Source organism: Micropterus dolomieu, linkage group LG07 (assembly GCF_021292245.1).
Source record: "Micropterus dolomieu isolate WLL.071019.BEF.003 ecotype Adirondacks linkage group LG07, ASM2129224v1, whole genome shotgun sequence".
Lineage (NCBI taxonomy): Eukaryota > Metazoa > Chordata > Actinopteri > Centrarchiformes > Centrarchidae > Micropterus > Micropterus dolomieu.
This window is the reverse complement of record NC_060156.1, coordinates 23,238,492-23,258,369: the sequence shown is the minus strand read 5'-3', so window position 1 is coordinate 23,258,369 and position 19,878 is coordinate 23,238,492. Positions and strand designations below refer to the sequence as shown.

At 38.2% G+C, this 19,878-nt stretch overlaps 2 protein-coding genes across 3 annotated transcripts in view; both read left to right on the top strand.

The window, feature by feature from the left end:
* Nucleotides 1-8,172: 8,172 nt before the first annotated feature.
* Nucleotides 8,173-13,949, top strand: hao2 (hydroxyacid oxidase 2 (long chain)). 2 transcript variants are annotated; one of them, XM_046054330.1, is made up of 7 exons: nucleotides 8,173-8,324; nucleotides 9,820-9,971; nucleotides 10,725-11,008; nucleotides 11,741-11,959; nucleotides 12,701-12,859; nucleotides 13,288-13,357; nucleotides 13,479-13,949. In XM_046054330.1, the coding sequence occupies exons 1-7, from the start codon at nucleotides 8,194-8,196 to the stop codon at nucleotides 13,532-13,534; spliced, it is 1,071 nt and encodes a 356-aa protein (XP_045910286.1). In that variant the 5' UTR covers nucleotides 8,173-8,193; the 3' UTR covers nucleotides 13,535-13,949. The 2 variants fall into 2 exon arrangements, with proteins under 2 accessions (XP_045910286.1, XP_045910285.1); XM_046054329.1 differs by lacking the exon at nucleotides 11,741-11,959 and having other exon boundaries at nucleotides 8,194-8,324.
* A 726-nt stretch (nucleotides 13,950-14,675) lies between these two features.
* The window catches only part of si:rp71-68n21.9 (kelch-like protein 9), a gene marked incomplete in the record, with an annotated part of 9,243 nt that continues 4,040 nt past the window's right edge, over nucleotides 14,676-19,878 (top strand). Inside the window, 5 exon segments of the mRNA XM_046053891.1 lie at nucleotides 14,676-14,786; nucleotides 16,861-16,914; nucleotides 17,966-18,099; nucleotides 18,263-18,438; nucleotides 18,894-19,026. Of these exon segments, the coding sequence (XP_045909847.1) occupies nucleotides 16,910-16,914; nucleotides 17,966-18,099; nucleotides 18,263-18,438; nucleotides 18,894-19,026 (448 nt within the window).

The window sequence follows — 19,878 nt, the reverse complement described above, 5'->3', positions numbered from 1 at the left end:
TTGTTACGTTAAAAAAACAGCAAAAGTTCACACTAAAATAACTTTAATTGGGGTTTCCGGTCATGGTTAAAGAGGAAATAGTCTTGTTGTTAAGAGATAAAAATTAAATAAAAGTTGAGTGAAATAAGTTCAGTGTCTCCTCTCATCACACTGACTCCCTCACACTTACTTTTCAACAAGCTGTTTTACTTCCTGCTTCATGTCATATCCAACTAACCTTATCCTGGAAAACACAGATTTGTACTCTGACTTGTGCATGAAGCACACACTTCTATTTGAAGACATCAAATTCCTTTTACATAACTTCACAGGACAGGGCTCCAGACAATCTCTGGACACATGAACAAAGAGAAGACTCTGACATTTACCACAGAAAAGCAACATGTAAATAGACTACCAAAAGGAGCGGTGAGGAGGAAATGGCTTTTATGTGTAGCATGGAAACCCAAGTGAAAGCTAATGTCTTAATGCACTCACAATCGAGTTTTCATTGTTTTAAGGACGCTTCAGGGAGGAATTAATCATTCACATAAATAAAACATGCACCTCCCTCATCTAAGGAAAAAAACTGAGCACAACTGATACTTTCACACAAACACCACCACCCCTTTGGTAGATCTGAGCAAATCGTCCACAGCCTTTGTGTATGGATTGAATCTTAAGAGTGTGAAATGGCGTGACTGTAGACTGCGCATTATGCTCAGATCTCTCGCAGACACCGAATGCTCTGGACATCCATCACTCAGCCACTACATGACATTTACAGCCACTGATGTGTTCACTCCTTTGCCTTTGCTTTGGCTCTCAGAACAATGCTTTCCACTGAGACACAAAGATACAGCAGCCACATACTCCCGGATATAGAAAGAAGCCAACTCCTCCACAACAAAATTACTATAATTCATTTATAATTCTAGCTTTAAAATGTCTATTTTGACTATTATTTTAAAAAGTGTGTCAAAACAAAACTTCTCGATATTTTTAATTCTTATTGACAGTTTTAAAAACATTCACAAAATACTGTTAGAATTTTCAGGATAATTATTCCTGGATAAAACAAAATTATCTCTTAGTATGAGATAAGAGAAAGTCTAATATCCATTCATTTTGTGTTCAAGTGAAAATAAAATTCCGGTTAGGTAGATAGCTCTGTCTATAAGAAAGGCAGATCATTTCACAAAAATGTAAATAAAGAAAACATTTTAAAAAGTCTTTACCTTTCAAGCATAACATTTATTCTGACTTTAGGCCTACAAAAAACAATCATTCAATAATCTAATAATATGTCACATGATTCCAATACAAATGAACTTGTTTTAAGAATAAAGCAATCTGCTTTATTCTATCATATTACAATGTATTGACAATAATGTCAACAGCATTGACAATTTTTGTACAATTACAATAATTGTTTGAGAAAAGTATTTTCTTTGGACAGTTTGCAAAGATCCTTTTCAGGCCACACAGACATAAGTAAGCAGTAATATAATTGATTTATGTGACTAACTCAGTTAAAACAGAAACATCAGGCTCAAAAATTCATATAACTCAAACACATGAAAATAACTTGTTTCTACTAGTTTCTAGTAGTAGCAGAATTGTCAATAGCAGTAATGGTAACCCCTGTACTTTCTGATTTGGTTGTAGACTGTTCACATGTTCACATACAATACACTGCACATTCTCACAGACACCAACACATACTTTTTTTGACATTTGACAGGGTTTATATGTGCATTACCACTTCAGAACCAAAACTGTCATCCAATCATCAGTCATTAACATACAACAATAATCTTCATCCCATCACTCCACTCTTTCATTTTGCTTGTTTAGTTTTTTTAATTAGGTGTCATTCATTGAATACAATGAACAGTTTTAGCAGTGAAGTCAGATTAATTCATTTAGCCCACACAATCACAGAGTGCTTTACAATCAAAATAACATAATGACATCATCTATCATGAGACCATCAATTCATTTCAGACAATCAAGTGTCTGCCAACAGAGAGGTCTTTTCCTTGGCCATTTCAGTCTGTTACTTGTGTTGTTTGCTGTTTGTGTTGTTTAATCATTGTGATATTTCATTGCTCCTTTGGCTTGTGTAGGAAACGTTTAATTGAGTTTGACCAAAGCAGGTAATGTATTTTCCTTTAACATTACTTTACTTTATTAATCTCTTTCTCTGGTCTGTGTGTGAAGAGTTAAAACCATGACGGACAGCCATCAGGTTAGGCCTTCCTGCAGTCGAATGAAAGGCTGCATGAATTTGCGGCCCATGTCCTCAGACTCTGGTGTATTTAGTCTGATAATAAACCTGGGTGAGACAGAGGTAGAGGCGCTCAGAGCCTCGCCAGGGCATGATAACACCTTGACAATTCAACACACATGTGCCGCAGCGTGCTGGGCCGCAGCCTCAGGGCAGAGCCTCTACCAGCATATGGAAGAGGTTTTCCACTCAGCTGAACGTCCAGTACCTCCAATACAGCGGCCCCGGTGCCAGATCTAACTCCGCAGTATTAGGCATCGAGGCCAGCTGCAGATTAACACAATTTGCACCTCCTCTCGGTGCAGGTAACACCCACACCTCCCCATGGAGGTCCAACTCGTCAGATTTAGCCTTTGGCTTCACCTTCACAGCCTTTCGTCTTAAAGCCAAAATAAAACACATAAATTCAGAGACACACACAGAAAGACAGGCATCTCTCAAGAAGCCAGGTTTTGTTACTGAAGATATTACATGTACAAAGAGAAAATTCAATTCAAAAGCCATAATGAAATAAGAGCAAGCGAATCTAATTTAACATCACTGCTGTTTTTAAAATGCTTGAACAACTTCTGGAGGCGCTTTTGTTTCGTGCGCAGTGAGCAGAGACATTGAGGCATTCATAGCATTTTCTCTCACATCCTGCCATGGATCCATCACTTACAGGTGGGGACCCTAAAATAACAAGCTCATGTTATCAAAGGTTGGGACATCTGTGTTTTATATGCAAAGATCCTCAAAACACCTGTCAAAGTCCACACTCCACTTGACAACTTTGACATTTCCAGAAAGTTGTTGTTTGTTTTTTTCTAGTCTTTGTGTCTTAAATTTGATCAGAGCTGCCTCAAATCAATTACTTTCAGACCCATCAATATAGTGATCTGACATTCACACTTAAAAAGCTCAAAGGAGAAAAAAAGTTAAATAAAAGTAAATTTTTATTTAGCTGTTTTCGTTTTCTTGTCAGATTAACTATTGACTAGAAAGCGTCATTCATTTAGCTTTGGTACAATCATTTCTCAAAGACACATAGTCATACATTGATTGACTCTCTTGGGCAACAAACCTGCAAAGACAGTGAGAAAAGGTTTACAGGAAGAGAAGGAAGCAAGAAACGGAAAAGGGAGGGAGGAAAGGAGGGAAGGAGAGAGTGATGGGAAGGAAGGAGAAACGAGAATTAGAGGTAGAGGGGTGGAGGGAAGAAAGGAAGGATGTGGTGAACAAGTGAGGGAGAAAAGAGCAATGATAGGAAAGCTGAAGCAACGGAGGGAATGATGGAGGATGGAACAAAGTGAGAGAAGGAAGGAAGGAAGATGGGAGTAAGGATGAAAGGAGAACAGGGGGGATTTGTTGCTCTTACAAACAATTGATCTGCGCAAGCTTTAGGTGTTTTTTGACACACAGAGAGGCCCAGAGTGCTGAGGAGAAGCTAAGCTTTGCTGGTGCTGAGCCACTGTGGGCGGAGCATCACACTGTGAGGGGGGGAGAGGTGGGTGGGAGGTGGGGGGAGGGAGGATGGGGTGGGGGGCTGGGTCGCCCTCTGACACGACCCTGACAAATGAGAAGGGAACCACCACGTAGGCCAAATAGCTCAGATTAAGGTAAGACACTGATTTTATCCACTTCCCCAAACTGTATTTTTTTACATTGTGTTTTGGAGTCTACTTTTTAAAATTGTTTGCCTTTTACCCAAATGTAGACACCCACTGTTTTTCTACCACATAAATTAATAATAGCGTCAAGGTAAGGAGCAGCACTCCTTACCGGTAAAACGTAAGCAGGCTTGTGTGACAAAAAACAAATAATCTATTTAACAGGAGTTGCTTAAATCTCCACCTTGTTTAGCACGGCACACTAAATACCAAACACCAGGTATTCTAGAAATTCACCTGGACAATGTCCTCTCAGCAGCCATTCAGTGGGTTCTAAATGGCCGATACCTTTCACAGCTTACACAGGACAGAGGCTCACATTCACACACACATCCACACTGAAAAAAAAAAACTACAATAAATACTAAAATAATATTCCAGTAAGAAAAATAATACCCCAAAGCAGTACTGCCTATAGTGGTAAAATCAATATCAGAAAAACTGTAGTAATTTTATATTTCATTAATTTAAAGTGAGACACAACATAATGCTTTTCCACTAAATATATATTATCACAGAAAATATGAAAGTATAAATGTTATTTAAAGGAACAAGTAGAGATAGCTCCATTAAACATCTGTAAAGCAGGTAAACACAAGCAGTCCTTCATTTAATGTGCTTGTGTCAGTCCGGCACACTACACACTCAAACTTACAAACTTACGCCTGTAACAATAACTGAACACAATGTTACACTACACACTGTACATACCTGCTCCTGGTCGAATGTGTATGAGGTAATATTCAAATCCTCAATATTCACTGTATTTTTTTATTTGCTTTAGATGAATTTTAAATAAATAGTAAATAAGCCTTATGTTAGATCTGGAAATCTGTCTTTAAGAATGGACTTTCATTCAGTATTGCACTGCCCTCAAGTGTTCACGGATGAAAGTTTATCCTGTAGTGTTTTTTTACTAGAAAGATTTTACATGATGACTACTATGTATACTAAAAGGATGGTTTTTTCATTATATGAAGAAACGTTAAATTCAGGAGTGGTTAATAAAGTACACACTACAACTGTGTCCATCTTTCTCTGCCGCATCACTGTTAGTAGCTGTTGTAACACTACAAGTAATATTTTCAGTAAAAGAGTAAACATAATAACTATAATAATATTAATAATAACATTTATTTATATAGCACTTGTCAAAACCTGATTAAAAAGTGCTTTACGAAAGGCAGCCATAAGGAAATGAAATAAAAAGTGTTTTTAGATCAAAAAGTTAGTTTCTAGTAGTAGTAGTAGTAGTAGTATTGTCAATAGAAGTAATGATAACATCTGTGCTTTCTGTTTTGGTTGTGGACTGTTCACAGGTTATGAGTCTGTCAGGAGAGTGGAAGTTCTGCTAAGAGATAATGAGTACTTGCAATCGGTGAGTAAATGTTCACACATCGGACTGTCTTTATGCTCAGAAAGAAAAAAATGAAAACTACTGGTCTTTTTGACTGAAGAATTACTTAAATTATTGATTCATTTAAAAAAATGTTATTGATTAATTTTCTGTCTGAAAAAATGAACTAATCATTTCAGTACTACTGGTTATAAATTACCTTATTACCTTGGTACCTTGGCAAGCCTATTTTAATACATTAGCTCAGTCTGTTCTTGAAGTATTTTGAGTTAGTTTGGACTTTTGATGTAGGCTTTATGATGTGTTATGATATTGTGATTTATTTTATTGATATTTATGATTTTTTCTAACTTCTAACTGGGTTTTAGGAAAAGTGAACAAATTACATGTACTTTATCAAACATAGATGTTTTAGTGTGCTGTAAATGGGCACTGTTATTCATGAGGAGCTGCTCTCTTGAAAACATTTAAACTAATTTTGGACTGTGATAAGACCCAGGAACTTCTGAGAAAACAAACACATATGGTATTTGATCTTAGGAGAAACATTGCACTTACTCTGAATTATGTTCCCTACTTTATGTGCCAGCAGTGGCTTTCCAAATTTGCAGGTGCAATGAGATCTGTTGAGGTCCTGTTAGTACAAAATTTAGTTTCTTCTTCTGTCAAAACTGAATACCATGGAAATGAATAGTACACAGGGTTTAGTACTGAGATAGTGTGAATTTGGGCCTTGAAAATTGAATTTCTTTAACATTAGGCATTTATGCTAAAATGAGTGATTGATTTGGCATTTAAACATCATGTTTGGAAACTAAAAGAGTAAACAAAAAAAGTAAAACAAAAATGTAAAAGTGAATTTAAAAGAATTTTACACATCTGCTAAAATGTGCCATAAACCCAGAGAAACATACTTACTTAAGTGGTCATTTAAATTGCATCTTCTCATGAACACAGCCCAACACTGCATTGAGTAACTTTACTAACAGTCCAGGTCAGTGAGTTTCCCCAGCCCTTCGTTCATTTCCGTCAATAGCCCTAGCTAATATAGTGGTTAATATGCTATGCTAACTATGAGAACTTCAACCAAAAAGCTGTCTTCCACCGCTGAAATGTTGCGTTTCCCACCTGCAAATATATGGCTTTAATCAGCTCTGTGAGTTAGAGGTTGCTTTCTAACAAGATCATACAAGTCTATTATACACTTAACAAACCTTATCCTCTAAGTCCCAATGACAAACTGTAAAATTATCTATTAATGTGTTTTCCATGTGTGATTAATTTAACTTTTCTGTTCTATTTTGTCTTTTTTTCTTTCATTTCATTTTCCAGTTTCAACTACTCAGTGGTACAACTACTCAGCAATACTACAATATTTATTAATTATTCTTGTCCATTTTTCCAGGCCTCCTAGTGTGTGTAATTTTAAATTAGATAAATGTAAACTGCACCCCAAGTCCCCAAATTACCTCAAAAAACATCTGTGTCCTCAAAACTTCAGTTGAGGATATTATTTTAATTAAGTATATGTGCTTGATTATTGTAGTGAAGTAATATTTTTATTTACTTGTACTGTATTTAATTTCCCTTTTATGCTAATGTATACTTCTTCTGTACTTCACTGCATATCACATGAAACTTGTACTTTTGAATCCAAACATTTATTTGATAGATATAGTTACTACTTTATTTATAAACAACTTTCTACATGTACAATACGATGCCTTGTAATTGTAATGGAGTATTTTTACATTGTGGCATTGCACCGTTTACTTCAGTCAGGATCTGGAAACTTCTCCCAGGTCTAGGTAGTTCTGACTAAATGTTCTCCAGCTGATGTGTGAAAGCAGCCATTTCAACATCTACATAAGACAAAGTGTAGTTAACTTTTTATTTACTCCTCAATGAAATATTCTATTTTAAATTGTTACTGCTATGAAGATTACCAAAAGAAGAGTTTCCCATGTCAACAGCAGTATCCCCTGATGGTGTATCTTGTATGCATGTAGGCCTGTGTACACAGCGCGTGAATGTGTATGTCCATGTGTACAACTATGTGCCATCTGGACCACAGAGCACTGTGTCAGACGCCTCTTGTCCTCACTATAGTTGGAGTCACCATCAGCACATTTCCAGCTTGTGTAAACACAATAACAGCAAGGGTCGTCCTCAGGTCACATTCACATGATTCTGACTGACACAAAAGCAACACTGTGGACACATGGATTCATCTCTGTTTAAAACCAAACAGAATAAAAACAGTAAAAAGTAAAACAGTAATTTTACTTGCTCAGGTGTCAAAGCTTGACTGGTGACTTGTTGACTACGTGATTGCACTACATGTGCTGATGCGAGGGCAGTTTCAGTTTAAATAGTGATGTTGCAACTCATGGACGCTGTGTCATGTGAGAGTGAGGGATTTTGTTTATGAAAGATCAGTCACTTGCGGTAAGTCTCGAAGCTGTATGTTCTTGCATATAGAGTAGTTGTTTTTTTTCCATTTTGAAGTTGAAGTGTGTGTTTGCTGTTGGTGCCTGCAGCTATTTGTCTCACATGCAAAGCAGCAAATCCAGTTTCCAGATGACACAGGAAGGGTAAAAATATGAAAAGTGACTGGTTGCGGTTACGACTGGAAATAAATAAGTAATTATGTTTAACAGTCAGGCAGTGTTTAGCATTGAAAGATATTTTGAATGCTGAAGTTCAATATTTTCAGTGAGTTATTATTCATACAGTCTGTGCATATGGTGAAACAACTTATCTTGAAATATGTTTTATCGATGAATCTATAAGAAGTAAGAATTTATATCGGTAGTTGATTATCTCTTTCCTTTTCTTCGTTTATTTTGTTGTACATACTGATATCTCTGATACTGATGTCTCTGTTCCCACACAGAGAGGGAGGTCGCTGTGCAGAGATGGCTATGGTATGCCTTACGGACTTTGAGGAGTATGCTAAGGAGCATCTCTCAAAGGCCACCTGGGATTATTATGCAGCTGGAGCAGACGAATGCTGCACAAGGGACGACAATCTACTGGCTTACAAAAGGTACAACAGGAAAAATAATTTTTACCCAGACATTCAACGTCATCACAAATACAGTAAGCGTCTCAATACTGTTTTAATATTTAAAGACATTTTTTAGTTTTAACTGTACCAGACATGACAGCACAAAGAGTAAACATTGTTTTAATGGCATCTATGACTACAGACATGCAGTCAACAGTGCAAACCCACCCAAACTCAAGTTTCTGTATGAATGTGTCGAATAACATACGAATTCACCATTGGGGCTGACATAACTTTTGTTTTAATAGTTTTAATCCTGAAACAAAAGATCATGTGAGGACACAGCCTGTTAAAATGCCATAAATTAAAGTTTTTGTGGACTTTCTACTGCTGTAACTGATTTCTCTATATTCAGCACAGTATGTGTGGTTGTGATGCTTTATAATCATTAACAGGCAGTTACATTTTACCCAGTGCTGATGCTGCACTGTTCCTCCAACCCCTGTAGTGAATAAGGAACTGTTTTGAAAGTTGCATTGCCACTGAGACAAAGACACAGGGTCATGATTTTTTCAGAACGTCTTCTTCATGCATTCCTTTCAGCTTTCCTAATGTCTTCATAAAGACTTCTTTTCCTCACTGTGATGATTCTTGACATACTGTATGTTTTAGCTATAGCAAACCTGTTACTAGGGATTTGTTTGCTGGTGCATTTGGGGTGAGGTAAAAACATTTCCCCAGCAGGAATAAAGTTGGAGCTGTGTCTTGGAAAGATGATCTTAAATAATAGCTTTGACAAAAGAGAATCCCAGAGAGTTCTGTCTCTTCTTATTCAAAAAAATATGTCTTGTCCAGCAAAAACAGCATGTTGTCATCAAAATGTGGCTCCAAATGAGGAAAAGGACACGGAAAACAAATATTTACAGAGTTATACATTTTTAAGTGGAAAAATATTAGATAAAAGTTTTTAGTGATAGTATTTCAAATTAAATCATATTTGGCATGCTGTCATGACACAGGGACAGACTACTTTAATAAGATGTACTAGATGTGCATTTTAAACCATTTTCTAACAATACAATTTTAAATAAAGCTCCTGTTAAGGTTGAGCAATTACCATGCATACTGTGAAACTATATAAATTTTTCCACTCTCAGATAGTTTGTCATGTAGTTAATACTGTTACAGCTACCAATTTAATGTCTGTATTATACTGTGTGACATATCCGACCATTTCAGGCAAATGTTTCAAATCAATAATTATTAAATTGTATAATTAAAATTATACAATTTTTGTATCAATGGGAGAGAGCATGTGGCTTTGTTGGGAATTACTTGGGTGGATTAGGTTAAAAAAAAACATCCACGTCTATTCAAAATGATGACTTATCGTGCCTTCCCAGCAATTGCAACATTGCAGTTCACATTTTATTAGTTGTGATTGACCCTAGTGCCCTCACCTACCTCAACCCCATCCCCACCACCATTACATTTGGTGTAATTGTTTACATGCTCATCTGTACTTCACACTCAGGATTCGTCTGAGGCCTCGTATCCTGCGTGATGTGTCAGTGAGCGACACACGGACCACAGTACAGGGGACAGAAATCAGCTTTCCAGTTGGTATCGCACCTACTGCCTTTCACTGCCTAGCCTGGCATGAAGGAGAGATGGCCACAGCTCGGGGTGAGGAATCTGTGTGTGTGTGTGTGTGTGTGTGTGTGTGTGTGTGTGTGTGTGTGTGTGTGTGTGTGTGTGTGTGTGTGAGAGAGAGAGAGAGTGTGTGTGGGAGTGTGTGTCAGCATTTCAGCAGAACTCACACCTGGTGCAAGTGAAGTGTAGGAGAAAACTATAAACATAATTCAGAATGCCTTTCTGTTAGCTCATATGCTTTGTTATGGAATTGATGACTTTGGTGTTTAAACTTCATTTGAAGAGTTATAGGCTCCTGCATTGGTTGGGGAAAAAGTATAAGCCTTTGGCTTATAAAACCCTTATTAAACCCTTGCTCAAATGTGGCTATTCAGAACTGATGATCAGACCTTTTCAAGTGTCTGCAAAGTTTGTATTTTGGAGACACATGTTTTTATCCAATAATAATGTTAGTATACATTTTCAACACTAGATGGGAGCATGAGATTATGATTATCCTGTGCTGCAAGGCTGGTTCTGTGTTGGTATTTTCTCTTTTATCTGTATAAGCAATAAGGCATACAATAACCCCATGAATCTCTCCTAAAGCTAATTTAATTCTCAACTAATAACTGGACTGAACTTTGGTGGAGCCGTGTGATAAGTAGACAATTACTGTTGCTACACTTCTGGAGGTCTGAAGCCCTAGTACCCAGAAAGTATGTAGCTTACTCTGTGACATTGATCTACTATATATATTGGATCTTTAATCACCACAGTAATCATTTCTCAACTTTCGCCTCACAGCCACAGAGGCGCTCAACACCTGCTACATCACCAGCACTTACTCCACCTGCTCAGTGGAGGAGATTGCGGCGGCAGCACCAAACGGGTACCGCTGGTTCCAGCTGTACGTGTACCGGGACCGGAAGCTGTCAGAACAGATTGTGCACCGTGTAGAGGGGCTCGGCTATAAGGCCCTGGTACTAACAGTTGACGTCCCCTACACCGGAAAGCGCCGCAACGACATCCGCAACCAGTTCAAGCTGCCACCACACCTCAAGGTCAAGAACTTTGATGGAGTGTTCCAGGTAATAAATATTCAATGTACAAGTTAAGACATAGCAGAAAAAGTTAAATGAGATAAGACAAAGATAAGACTGAACAAGGTCAAATAACAAAGAATAGACAAAACAAAACAGAGGTCAATCAAGAACAGACAAGACTGCTTAATTCATTACTTTACCTACAATGTTACTGTTTTACTGTTACTGTACTGTGCTGTGACAAGATGTAAAGGATGATTTATACACATTTTGCTGCCATATAATTGCATTTCAAGATTGTTCCCTCCACTCAAAAGTGTTCTTTTTCTTATGTTCATGTCCCCTGAAATGTCAGACCTTGACTTTACTGACACTAGTATCTGTTTCTGACTGAGGCTCAGAAATGGCTGAATCTCTCTAATGTTTTCTCTAAAGCAAGCCACTTTAACTTCAGGTATAATTATTGCTCATCTACTGTAAGTAACTTGGCACTTAACAGCTAATTGCATCAGAATCAGAATCAGAATCCACATACCACATCTGAGCATGTAGCTTGAGACAGTTTAATTCATATCATGAATTATTTGTGAATCAGAACTTACTTGTGTGAAGTCACATATACAAAATATCCATGTACCAGCAGTGTCAAAGTTACCCCTTAACAATAGTTTACCAGTGTTATCGGTAAAAGTACAAGCAGCAGCAGTCCAGAGTACATATGTATATCAAGCAGACACTTAACAACAGTTATACTTTTTCCACATGCACTATAATCAGGAGACAGCAGCCACAGACAACTACGGGATGCCAGCCAACTCCTTGGACCCCTCCATCAGCTGGAAAGATGTGTACTGGCTGCAGTCCATCACCCGCCTGCCTGTAATTATCAAGGGGATCCTGACCAAGGAGGATGCTGAGCTGGCCGTGGAGCATGGCGTCCAGGGCATCATTGTGTCAAACCATGGGGGACGACAGCTGGACGGAGGCCCAGCTTCGGTACTTACTGACTTACTGCTTCTTAAATCATGTTAAAAATTATTTTGTTTCTAATGGCATGTTTATAGAAGTACATGAAAGTGAATACCCATGGCAGATGACAACAGCAATAACACAGCCCAGTTAAATGATTAGAAAAAGTAGAGGTAAGTTGGTCAGGTAATAGTTTTAATCAACACAGAAGGGAGCACCCACAGCAGAAGCAGCAGCAGTGGTGTGGCTTCTGCTACTGCTGCAGAGTAGTAGTAGTAACTCTCCCTTAATAGTAGTAAGTGTAGTATCAGGACTAGTGCAAGTGATGGGAGTACTATAGTAGATAGAAGACTTTTATATTTATTTTCCTTATACTGTGAAATACCTAGAAGCACAAGTCATTTTTTTACACATTACTGTAAACAAATAAGTTATAATGTGTTACTTAGTGAGCTTCAGAGGTACCGGTAGGCAATTTTGTTACTTTTTGACAGAGCCAGGTTAACTATTACTAATACTAGTATTTGACAAGAATAAACCTGAGTTGTAGATCCTATGAGCTTGTTACGGTGTTGAGTTATCCACAGTTTTCCTCAAAGAAATCAAACTTAAAGAAGAAAACTCCAGCCGGTTGTTTGGTAACATCAGTACTTTGGTAATCCTCTTTCAAAATACCTGGGTGAAATGTTGCTCACTCTGTGGTATACAGAGTGCACTCTGCTATAAAGTATGTTGTCCTTGTTATGTCTTCACCTCTGTTACTTACAGATTGATGCACTGTCAGAGATTGTGGACACAGTGCAGGGCAGAATCGAGGTCTATCTGGACGGAGGAATCAGGACAGGAAGTGATGTATTGAAATCGCTGGCCTTGGGAGCCAAGTGTGTTTTCATTGGCCGCCCAGCAGTGTGGGGCCTTGCATACAAGGTATAAACCGCAACAGTCATCACTGTGTGATACTGCGTGTGTGTCTGTTTAGCTTCTCACCCACATGTACAGGCTCCACATACTAAGCTTGATTTGCCTTGACATCTGAAGTTTATTCTTGAAAGTCATTGACATTGTTGGAGCACCTTGGCTGACATTAAAAACTAAACTATTGATTTAAAAGGTTAAGTTATTGTTTGCAACGTGTAAAGCTGTTATGCTCTGATCTCAATGAAAGTCAAGATTTTGACAGCTTTTGAATAGATCTGTATCTATCAAAAGAAATTAAAGTTTTTCAGTAGAAAAGAACAATCACATCTTTATAACTAAAGCTGATGTGTGCTGATGTTGATTTTATTGATACATAATAGGATTGCAGATTTTATTTTCTCTTTTAAAGTTATTATGGGTCTTGCATGATCTTTCAGGGTGAGGAAGGAGTGAGGGAAGTACTGCAAATCTTAAATGATGAGTTCCGTTTGTCCATGGCTTTATCAGGTGAGAGATGGGAGGTCAAGTGATAAGTGTAACCATGTTAATATCTTTGTGCCAAAATAAGTACAGCAATATCCCATCTTTACTAAAACAACAGTAACAGTTTTATATTCATCTGATCCAGGTTGCAGGAACGTGGCAGAAATCAACAGGAACCTCATTCAGTTCTCTAAACTCTAACAGATCAGCAGAGGGCAGCACTGAGGGCAATCCACTGAACAAGAATCACTACTGAACCAAAACCAACAGTTATGAACCAGAGCCTGAGATGCCATCATGACAAAGAAACTGAAAGAAAGTGGAAACATGAAACATGCAAGCAGCTTCCATAATTTGACAATGACTCATCTAATATCTAATATGTATTAATACAAAAGTGTACAAAGTGAGGCAGTGTCTGGGGAAGGCTGAGTGTCGGCGGCAGATTTTTGGCAAGTGAATAATGAAAGAGTTTATCCTTTAAATTGGAGGGGACAGAGGCACTATTTCATGAAATCAACAAAGTTATTTTGGTTTTATTGTGACAAATGCAAGCGTTAATGACATACACAACAGTTTGAGGTTCTTGTGGTTGAATAAACACCAGCTGAGGTGATGAAGATCTCTTTACTCTTTTCCGGATCTGTTATTAGTAGGTGATAACAGTTTGTCTTTTGTTTTTGTTCCCCAACTGTGTAACCGAGGAGATTTACATGCACAACCATTCTGTTCTAATGCAAGGAAGATTCAGGTGCAGTAGTCTGTTTGAGAGAAGTATGGGTGTCAAATCAAAATCCACTCTATTCTGTGTTTTAAATTTCTAATTAAACCAATATATTATAGTTTGATCATGCCAAGGAACAGGACAGAAAAAACTAACCTCAGTGATTGTATGTTGTTTCACAGTTGTCAGATCCCCACTATCATCTAGAAACTACAGTCAACTATAAACACCCACTTTGAAAGGTCAAGAAACTATTTGTCTGTTGTCTTTGCATAGAACTTTTTGAGTATGTTAAATGTTTTCAACGATCATCTAGCAAAAGAAAAGAGAATACCATACAATGTGAGACAAAACATTTCTCCATTTGGGTTAAGACGTTCGTCCTAATCTACATAGATAATGAAAGACCTGCTAGTGTGCATACATGCTATAACAGCTTGTGAAACATTATGCTTATTTCACAAACAGTATCACAAGTGTGACACATTTGGGGAGCGTCAAGATGCAAAAAGGCGCAGAATGTGAGAAAGAGAAGTAGCACAGGAAGTGACTGAGGTCTCGGTTAAAGCAAAGAGACGCAATGCTCACTTAGACACTTTGCCTCTCCAACCAGCCGGAGCAGTTCAACAGACATTTTCTGCTCAGTGTTCCTCTTAGAGTTCTGGTTGGTTAGACAAACAGGCTGGAGGGAGGCCTTGGGAACAGTCTGCTGAGGAGGATTTCTTCCAGGTAGGTTACCCGCATGTACATGTTTTAGATCCAGCTCCATGTGAAGCACCAGCAGGCACAGTAAATGACAACAAAGCACCACAACTTCATGTGTGTATTCATATCACTCTGTTTCAGCTGTTACAGGATGGTAAATATTAGACTGTAGTGTGTTTCACTTCACTGATTTCAATCTTGTTTTGTAAGTATTCGTGGCACTGAGCTACTGTTTCGCTGCGTTATTACACTTGTCAGTTGAGAAAGAGCTTGATTGTGGTCACTACATGTCACTTAGTTGTAAGAGGTGTTTTAAGTGGGACTGAAAAATTGGTGGCCTACACTTACACGTAAAATAAAAATTACAGGCAAGCAGTTCTGATATGGATAATAACTCAGAAGCCATGCATTTTTTTAGTGGTTTTAAACTAAATTAGTCAAATATTTTCCCTACAAACAGTGGTGGAATAAGTATTAACTCAATTCCTTTAGGTAAAAGTACTAATATCATACTGTGAAATCATCTGAGCCAAGTAAAAGGCCTGCATTTGGAATTTAACTTAAGCAAAAGTATGTTAAGTATGATAAGCAACATTTACAGTATCAAAAGTAAAAGTACTCAATCTGCAGAAAAAATAATCCATTTAACTACTGTTGTATTCCATAATATCGTCATATCTTTGTAACGTCACTGTGAGAACCACGTAGCTTTAAAAGTCACCTTTTCATGAGCTCAGAAAAACAGCCCTGTTTCAGCTTTGTGACAATGCTTTTCCAGCTAATCCAAGGTGTTTGTTTTTTTATAGTTTATTGAGCTTAAGGAGTAGGCGAATTTTCTCAACCCATGAAGGAACGCTTCACACTTCAGATAATTAGAAAAACTCACATTCAGAATTACCAAATTTGTGGTACATTACATCACATGATTTTCTCCAGACAGGAAGGGTTTGACCAATGTTACTCTGAAAAGTAACTAGTAACTTAAGCTATCAGGTAAATGTAGCAGAGTAAAAAGTGCAATAATTGCCTTTGAGATGTAGTATAAAGCCTCATAAAATGGAAAACCAGAACACTTTGTGCTCTGATATATAATATACAGTATTATTTAAATGGTGTGCAAACAACTGTTATCATTATGTCAAACAAACACATGAAACAGGCTCACAAAATGTTATCTCTGTGGGTCCTCTAAAACAGTTTAAAGAGAACAATAGAAACTGCATCATGAATAACAATTAACTAGATTGTTGTCATCATCAACTAAAACATAAATTTGGTACATAGTATATTGTAATTATTGAACATAAAGAAGAGTCTTGGTATTTATTTTTGTCAAATTCTACCAAACAAAAACAACAACAGGTCTGTGTATAATATATAGATGAAGTTGTAATGCCAGATTAAACACTGGTTTTATTTACGTTAAACATGTGTCAAGTATTTTTTAGTTCTCACATAAAATAAACATTAACTAATAATAATAATAATACATGTTAGTCAAGTTATACCAGATATTGCTGAAGCTAGAAGTGCTTATCAATTTCAAACAAACCAACCACAAAGCTTCTGACACGGCTGATTTTATCAAATGATGATGAAATGAAACACGTTACTTCATTAGGTGTTAGATTGCACTATAGAGGTTGTGGGAAATGAATGCTTTACTTTAGAAAATAGAATTATCATTGTTCACAAAATTTGGCTTAGACATACACACTAAAACATGCATGCTGTTTGGCAGAGAAACAACAGTTTAACCAGAAGAAAAGGTCTGAAGTCAAGTTCAGTGAGGTTTGTACTGTCTGCCAACGTGCAAGGCCACATCAAACGCACAGAATTTGTCACGGAGTTTGACACGCTGTGAACCTCACAATAGGGTGAGGCTCTTCATTCAGAGGAAACCTTTAGACAATTCTGACTAAATTGTTGAGCGAGACTCATCTTACTGAAGATGTTATATTTTTACATTAGCACGGAATATGTGATTATAGTCATACGTACGTCGGTCACAACACCTTTCCTGTGCATGTTTTCTTCTAGCTCAAAGCTCCTAAAATCTTTTGCTGTCCACTAAAGCTCGTCTTTTATCTCCATGTAGGAAGTCTCACCAGCGCAACAACAGTCCGCAACCCCAAGAGGCCAATGAAATGGGGTAAGGAGTTTTTTGGGCTTTTCTCCTCTTCATATGTATACATACACCCATGTATACCATGTACATGTATGTGTTTTATGTACAATAAATAAAGCAATTATACTGCTTGTTTTCCAGTAGTGCTTTGTAGATTAAAAGAAGTGTCAATCTATTTAAGGGTGACAGCAAGTTTCAATCCTGTATTTTGAATTTGGGTGGTGGGCTTAGCTCCATGTAAGGATATATGGATCCACATAATGCTAATCAAATTAATTATCCATTTTTAGCAAGTCAAGCAATGTTTCACCTTTTTTTACTAAATTTTACAAAAGAAAAATTTAAGCACTTTCTTGCCTTTAAATTCGAATTTACATTCAATAGTCGTAATATTTGCTTTGTCTGAGTATTCTCCTAATTTTACCAGGATTTACTGTGTGCTGCATATCTTGGTATGAAACATTTTCAAGAGGAGAAGTGGATCCCTTGAGAATGGTTTATTGGTTCCTCCTTTTCAGAGCATGCAATGCAAAACAGATAAGGGACTTTTGGCAGCCGCATAGATGAGGCTGGGCTTCTTACAGGAAACAAGCTCTTTTAATCAAATGATAGAGCTGACATACTAGAGATGGTAAAAGTTATGCTTTGGGCCACTAAGTAGTGAGTGTCTGATTCAGTGCAACTGAAGGAAGTGGTATTTGTACACAACATAAGAGGAAGTGCTGAGAGACTAAACTCAGAGAAAAAAAGTCTACCATGCAACAATGCCAAAACAGGTCATGAAACGTTCAAAACAAATCTTGGCACATATTTGGTAAGCTTAGTATTACTACTCATGTCGTAGTTTTGCCTTTACTTGCAATGAATTGATTGTACGCAGTAGGTAATCCATGAAGTTGTTGTGGATGCAGGCTCAACATCATAATTCTTGAAAGCCTGATGCCTCCGAACATCACTTACGTCACAAAATCAGATTGCACTGCAAGGAGATCCCAGTGTCAATTTTTTAGGGATGCAAAATGGTACCATAAAGTCCAAACTGTTCTTGAAGTGTCCCAAATCTTCTCCTCTGTAGGGGAAGTGGAGATGACAGCGGGCCAGGCAGGCTGAGCCGTAGATTTTCTCGCCTGAGCGGCAGGCATCACTCCAGGGATCCTCCGAGACCTCCAGTTCAGCCCGAAAGACCTCCTGCTCCGCCTGTTCAACAAGGTGTGTGTGTACTTGTACTTGTACTTTGCTTGAGTATTTCCATTGTATGCTACTTTGAACTTCTACTCCAATACATTTTAGAAGGAATTATAGTACATTTGAGTAAATGTATTTCATGACTTTCCTCATTACTCAGTATCTGTTCTCCATTTGGGTTTGACAGATGACAGGCCTTCTCCACCAGAACCTGCTCCAGCTCCAGCTCCCGCTCCTGTTTCTCTCCCGCCACCCATAGAAATACCACCTAAACGCCCAGACAAATCCACAAAGCCCAAACTTCCCCCTCGGCCGCTGTCCAAGGTGTTCAGTAGCACTGAACATGGAGCAGCTGTTTTGCAGGTATACATTTGTGACTTATTAACTAACTGAATGGCGGAAGTTCAGGAACTTCATTTGGGATACAAATATGGACGTACACAACTTTTATTCTACAATAGCAGAGAAAGTCATTCTACATTTTTAAAATCCCCAGTCTCTGTAATTGGCTTAAGATGCTCCATTACCCCAATCATCAATTTATGGTGAAGTTGCCCACTGGCCGTCTAGCCCATAGTATATTAAATGTACTTCATGTAGCTTTTTAACTGAGGATGATAAACATCCTTCATTCTTCAATAATTTTTTCATGAGCTGTCCTTCTCTTCACCAGAAGAAGAGCGTCCTCCTCCTCTTTGGTGCATATGGCATATTTCCCACCAAATCCAACATCCATAACACAATTTACAACATTATTGTGATAGTGATTTACTAATGTAAGAGTGCAACATGCCAAACTATTCATGTTTTTCCCACAGGGCTTTGATATTTTTCGGTCAGATGAGACTCTCTGTGATGTCGTCTTGGTGCCTGGGGACAGCAAGGAAACTTTCCCAGTCCACAGAGTCATCATGGCTTCATCCAGTGACTATTTCAAGGCTATGTTCACAGGTGAGTTGTCCTGTTTCATTCGGTTAAAAGTGGACAACACAGTGAACTTGGGCTTTTGAGTTCAAAACTTTGTGAAATGTACTTAATGACAAGTGCATTATTATATTAAAACAGAACACCTGTGTACTGTATATTTGGGTGAACAAAACATTAGTAACCCATTTCGGAATACACCACAAACTAAAGTATGGAGTCTACAGTCATGATAGCAGCTGTGAGTTGCGTACTTAGGCACAGCAGTGCTCTAAGCTAAATACTAAGTCAGAATGCTGACTTAGTTTAGCTGGTGGATGTTAGAGACCATGCGCTCCTCCACCTTCCGTTTGAGGATGCCCCACAGATGCTTAATAGGGTTTAGGTCTGGAGACATGCTTTGCCAGTCCATCATCTTACCCTCAGCTTCTTTAGCAAGGCAATGGTCGCCCTGGAGGTGTGTTTGGGGTCGTTATGTCGGAATGCTGCCCTGCGGCCCAGTCTCCAAAAGGGAGGGGATCATGCTCTGCTTCAGTATGTCACAGTACATGTTGGCATTCATAGCTCCCCGGTGCCAGCAGCACTCATGCAGCCCCAGACCATGACACTCCCACCATGCTTGACTGTAAGCAAGACACACTTGTTTTGTCCTCCTCACCTGGTTGCCGCCACACACGCTTCACACCATCTGAACCAAATACGTTTACCTTGGTCTCATCAGAGCACAGCGTGGTTCCAGTAATCCACGTCCTCAGTCTGCTTGTCTTCAGCAAACTGTGTGTCGGCTTTCTTGTACATCATCTTTAGTAGATGCTTCCTTCTGGGACGACAGCCATGCAGACCAATTTGATGCAGTGTGCGGAGTATGGTCTGAGCACT

Excerpts from the sequence above, each read along its gene's own strand:
- hao2 (XM_046054330.1), top strand. The coding sequence starts at position 8,194 with ATGGCTATGGTATGCCTTACGGACTTTGAGGAGTATGCTAAGGAGCAT. Across the intron at positions 12,860-13,287 it reads TGTGGGGCCTTGCATACAAG|GGTGAGGAAGGAGTGAGGGA; the intron begins GTATAAACCGCA and ends ATGATCTTTCAG. Across the intron at positions 13,358-13,478 it reads TTTGTCCATGGCTTTATCAG|GTTGCAGGAACGTGGCAGAA; the intron begins GTGAGAGATGGG and ends CATCTGATCCAG.